General features: G+C 37.3%; 1 protein-coding gene across 3 annotated transcripts in view; it reads left to right on the top strand.

Annotated features, from left to right (window-relative positions):
* The first annotated feature begins 242 nt into the window (after positions 1-242).
* The window catches only part of LOC134746164 (POU domain, class 2, transcription factor 3-like), a 90,437-nt gene continuing 84,642 nt past the window's right edge, over positions 243-6,037 (top strand). For 2 of the 3 annotated variants that reach the window (XM_063680488.1, XM_063680471.1), the window contains exon 1: positions 462-773. In XM_063680488.1, the coding sequence (XP_063536558.1) occupies positions 644-773 (130 nt within the window). In that variant the 5' untranslated portion in view covers positions 462-643. Of the gene's footprint in view, positions 438-461; positions 774-6,037 lie in introns of those variants that run through there. The other variant, XM_063680480.1, reaches the window with a different exon arrangement.

The raw sequence follows: 6,037 nt of genomic DNA, 5'->3' as shown, positions 1-6,037 counted from the left end.
CCTACCGCAGCGCAGCCTGGGTCCGGGTGCGGAGCGGAGCGGGCCGGCGCGGGCGGGCGGACGCGTATGTAAAACTCTTCGCGAAGGAAAATCCATAACGGCACGCGGAAAACCCTTTTAATATACGGCACGTAAATAAGAGGCTCTTGCGGGGCGGCGCGGTGCGGCGGGGGAGTGGCGCGCCATTGGCCGGCGCCGCCCCGCCCCCGCCCGCGCGCGAAAAAAACCTCGGGAAAAAAAGCGGATCGGCGCGGCAGTGTCTCACCGACGCGCTTAGTGGGCGGACGCTCGCTCCGGAGAGACGGCGCGACCCACGACCGGCGGCCGCGGCCGCGCCATGCCCGCGCTGGCTCTGCGCGACCAGCCGCTCGACTGCTCCATGCGCCTGCGTGACCTGCCTGTCTGGCCACCCGCGCCGCCGCGCGCGAGGGACCACGGTCAGTAGTGTGTGTCCAGTGCCCAGTGTTTTCAGTGAGACAGCCAGCCGCAGCCTGACCCGTGCACGCCAACTGGACCCGACCAGCATCGCGATCGAACCCGACATAAACAAATAGTGCAACCCCTACTCGCGTAACCGTCATTTTGACAGCGCGATTCTTTAGCGGCTTTGATCCCATTCTTCACGACCCCTGCCGCGAGTTGTATGTCTCTGGGGTCAGATTTGCGCGCTCCATTATTGTCATTCGTTCGACCCCATCGTTATACAAATTTAAACCGATATCAAATGTCTGACACAACATTAAACGTGCTGACCCTTGGCAGCAGGTTTACAGGTACGTCCAATTTTTAAGTGACCAAGGCGATTATGCGAAGACAATTCACTGGCCGACAATGTAGTAAGTTTTAAAGTAGTTTTGTATTTAATTGGCATTAAAGGATTTCAAAATTACTGTTTTTATCCATATTAAGATGTACATTAAGTATTTACAGAGTTAGTATTCACACATCTTTACATTTAAAACAAAAGAAGACCGGTATCGGAAGGATAATTCTTAAATATTATAAGATTTAAAGGTAAATTAGAATCTCCATTAATATCCAACCTAAAACTATAAAATCATATAATACCTATCAAGCCTTTAAGTGCTTAAACTATGAACTGAGTTCAGCTTAATTATCTTACATTTTGTATATATAGTTACCTAATAAACGTTACATAATAATATATCCTTCGAATCAACGAACACACCCAAATCTCGAAGGTGTATTAACAGACCGGCAAGGGGCCATAATTAAACTCTGGCAACCCTTCCGACCCCGCACAATATCAATATTGTGCGACAACAAATATCTGGACATAAAAAACGTCAACAAGTCGTTCGGACATAATCCTTTATCAGAAGTAACGCGGGTCAGGTGGCGCGCTGTAAGACGCGGTCCCCGGAGCCTGGGCTGCCACCCTCCGCAAATAATATTAACTCTCTCACTCCTTTGTCGCCTCAATTCGTGTGCAAAATGATTCCTTTGACACGCCCCGCATGCACTTCGCCTTTTTATTGTGAACTGGAGTGTTGCTTTTCTATTTGGACAAGGAAGGGCTTCTAATAATAAAATTGGCTCCGTCTTATACGGTAAAATCTTTAGACAATCATTACTCAGCCAGAGGGTGAAGGAATTTTTATTTGGTTTATTTTTAACCTTAAATAAATAGCTTATTTGTAATTACTTTGATATTTTTTAAACATACGAATTACATTTTGAAACATATTGCAATGTTTGTGTTATACAAAAAATGTACATAGGATATCCTTTATTTTCATCTTAATTTATGTTCATTTTTGTACCTCATCCAACCACGTGATGTTTAACAAATTGTACATGAATGAAGTTAATAAGATCCGAATGTAAGTGACACGTTGACTTGTTACCTACTTATGTTTTTTTTTAATGGGTAATGTTTCATGTCCATAAATATCAGACTACAGAGGTAGACGGTAGATATGAATGTCAAGAAATACCGAGTGCCCATATTGCATATGTATAAGCTGAGTTAAGCTCACAATACAGCCTTTCTAAGAAGCGTCATACAAATTTTGAAAATCTGTTAAATATTGATTTCATATTTATTTATCTACGCTACTGATTTATTATTGCGAGTGCGCTGCTTAGTGAATAGGTAACAGATTTTTAGAACCTAAATGCCGTTCCAGTAATAATTGGAAAGTGGCAGAATTTTATCAAGTAATTTCGTATTTGAGGACAATCTTATATGCATACTAAGCGTGGCCCCAAATGTGTCCAAACTAAGCAAAGCTAAATAATATTGAAATATCGTTGGTAGGTGTATTTGAATTTAATTTATATACAACAGGCAATGCCAGTTATCGTTGTACCAATACCAAGGGTAGAAGTTATCGATTGCTAGGTTTGGACAATACAGATACCTCTTGACGCATTACTCTATTATTATCAACGGAAGTGACACGTTTGGCATGTTGACATACAAACTAATGTGGAGGCCAACTCTAGTAATCATCTTCTTAGCGTTGTACCGGCTTTTTATCACGGCTCACTAACAGTCGAGGACAATTTTTAACTACTAAATTACCTTTAAACTTTTATTGATATTTTTTAGGCTTTTTTCAATTATTTTTAGTTTCTGACTATCAGGGTAACTTCTCATAATCTAAGGAATAAGGAGTCAAAAAATGTGTAAGTAGTTGTTGGTAGTTACCGTTGCATAGAAAAGATAAAAGCTTTCATGAACAATTAAAATTAGGTAGGTCTGGTTAACCATCCTCAAGATAATTTAAATAGACTTCAAATCAAAGGGGCTTATCAAACTGATTTAGAAAATTAAAGTAATAGACGTATGGCCATGATTTTTTCCTTAGAACTTACTTTCAGTCGGAGACTTTGCATGTCTGGTCATAATAATCCATAGGTAGCGAAAAACATTAAATTGCAATATTTATGAAAAAACACATATTTTAGGAAACTGCAGTAATTTTAAAATGATTTGTTAATTAAAGTATGAAAATCAGCGGGATTGCCTCTTACTTTTGAATTTTTTACTTTTTCGTTTTAAAACTGCCAATAGTCAACGGCATTAGGTACCTACTCATTCAGTCAATGAAACGTTTTTAAAGAAATTAAATTACAAATAAAATGAGTAAAATAGGCAATAGGCTAGATGTAATTTTTTCCTAAATGGTATCAATCGATCAGGTTTGTTTTTAGGATCAAATGTCTATATGGGACCCATTGCATTAAAGCATTACAAAAGTTAGAAATGATAGTCAAAGTCCGACATTCGTACTTCACTCGCGAAACGCTTCTAATAAAACGATAAGTGAACGTGACGTCAAGTTCACTGAGAGCCCATCTTGAATGTATGAAAAATAAGTAAAAATGCGATTTTGTCGGTGAAATATTGCGTTTATGTATATAGTTGCCATACAATTTTGTTTCTAATAAAATGTAAGGAATCGAATGGTACCCTTACTTTTTCCCTTTTTGAAAGTTAAAAAAGCTTAAATATTTAAACTTCCTGTCCTGTATTTTTGTAATTTTTCCTTATATTATTTTTTTATCCACATTATTGTGATAAATTGGTCATTTATATATTTTACTAGATTTTGTTATAAAATTCAACATGTGTCATCATCCCTATTATCTTACATTTTGCTTTATTTACATGAATAATGCCAGATAACTCTAAAAATCCGTTTAATGTCGTAATAACTGTAGCTGTAAGTACGTATTTTATGAAGGGGAGACTTTTTGCGACAACTCGCAAGCGATTAAACTGATCATGTTCGCTATAGTTTTCATTGAATGTCTTTCTTAAGCTCTATTTCCAACATTTTTTCATATTTTTTGGACCCACGAAAGAAAAAAATGTGTCCCCCATTTTTTTCTTTCGGAGCGATTATTTGAACATATTCCCTATATAAAAAAATGTTCGTTGAAGACCCTTATTCGTTTTGAAAGACCTATCCAACGATGTCCCACACTATAGGGTTAAAGCGTAAAAAAATTACACTCGCACTACATGTAAGGGGAGGTACCTATCCTAAAAAAAAATTTTTTTTTGTTCTATTGTACGACTTTGTCGGGTTTATTAATTTATATATCCATGCCAAATTGCAGCTTTCTAGCACGAACGTTCACGGAGCAAACCCTCGGACTGACAGACGGACAGACTGACGGAAATCGCGAAACTATAAGGCAAAATAGTTGACTACAGAACCCTAAAAACAGAGTGACAAGGAATAGAAATAGAGATATCTTGACGAACAATAGCTTTATAATGACGTAATCGTCGCATTCACATTAAAATAACAATTGAATTGACGCTGACGATAATGTAATCGAAATGGTGGTGCTGTTTTCCATCAATTACGTGGTAATTTGGGGATAATAATGTCATCAATGTGTGATGTGTTTGCCTTTACGCGTTATTGCCCGTGGACTCCGCGCGCCGGCCTGCGCGCGCGCCTCCGCCTGGGAGCGTCGCGCTCTTTTGCCGCACACGCAACACACCTGCGTTAATAGTAATTTGGCATTATTTCCTTATTAAACCGGACTTTTCAATACCCGATTTTTTAATGTTAGCCGTGACTTCCTAAAATGTTATTACCCGCATTTTTATAAATGTCTCATTGATTAAGTTCAGTAACAGGTCATGTATGACGTAAGCAGATATCTTGTCTTACCTCTTGTAGCTACCTATACTCGTCGTACTGAATTGGATCTATGTTTAGTTGAATAAAAGGTGAGTGAATATAAATACAAAAACTCTTACGATATTGAAATACTTAGTACAATCACAGAATAAATAATAGTAGGTAATTTTGGTTCCGGCGGCATCATTAATGTTTTTTATTAAAATAATAAGCAAGATTATGAAGTGTCTAGCAATAAATTAAATTAACATGAAGGTAATTAAATTGTAAGCGTTATAATTAGTAGTATTTTATATTTGTACAGTACCGGCCAATAATATATCACCTCCATGTTTTTACGGTATAACTTTTATTTTACATTTGTGAGTGACTTCCACCTCACTGCTTTAGGTAGTCTAGTAGTATTCCTTTGTACGGGCGATGAGAAAAATTTGTCTCATTGTAATGGTTTTTGCATAGAGGTTTTTTTAATGTATTATTAACCTCTTTTTTTTACTAAAGGTTTTATAGTAATATGCTGAGTATGATACTCAGAAATACTGTGAATTACAATAGGATACTCGGAGTATCCTATTGTAATTCACAGTATTTCGGTGGTTGCAATATTCATCATATATTTATATAAAATGACTAGTAAAATATGCAATCTACAAACTAACCTATATTGTGTACTCTAAACAAGCTCATACAAAACACGGATTTAGATTTTAATAAACCGGATGGAGTACACGGGCCAAAAAGTGTGTCCACATGAGAAGTCAAAGTGGGCGGTTGCATCTCTTTCTAATTAGGGTGACCATAAGTCATATGTATGTGGGATATTAGGATAAGTTGGAATGTATAGTTTGGCCAAGATCTTTTTTCATTCATGCATAGGAAGTCAGAGAGAATGGATATAGTTTTTTTCTCCTCTGTAAAACGCTTCTCAAAACCTTACTTAATTTAGTCGTTATAAAAGCTGTTACTGATGACAGACAGACTGACAGACGGACAGCGGAGTCTTAGTGATAGGGTCCCGTTTTTACCCTTTGGGTACGGAACCCTAAAAATGGTCACGTTTTTTTCATCTGCCTCTTTCGCACTCATGGTATGTTCATATACGTAATGGCTTCTCTTTTGCACACTTCAGCTATTCTTTAAGCGTCATCGTAGTTAATTGCACCATTTTTTTTTAATTTGCCGCCTTTGTGTACTGACGGAAATATGTGTTCAACCTATATAGAATATTATGTATAAATGTGTCTGTAATATTTAAGGATTTTGGATTTAAATTTTGGCAATTATATAGCTCTCATTACGTGCACAAATAAATCATTTATCTATCTATCTATCAACCAAATAATTAAACATGCCGAAATAAAGATATACTTATTTAGGTAAACTTATTTTTACATTAAGTAAGTACGTAG

Source organism: Cydia strobilella, chromosome 1, assembly GCF_947568885.1.
Source record: "Cydia strobilella chromosome 1, ilCydStro3.1, whole genome shotgun sequence".
In the NCBI taxonomy this organism is placed as follows: domain Eukaryota; kingdom Metazoa; phylum Arthropoda; class Insecta; order Lepidoptera; family Tortricidae; genus Cydia; species Cydia strobilella.
Note: the sequence above shows the minus strand (reverse complement) of the source record. Positions and strands in the feature narration are given on the sequence as shown.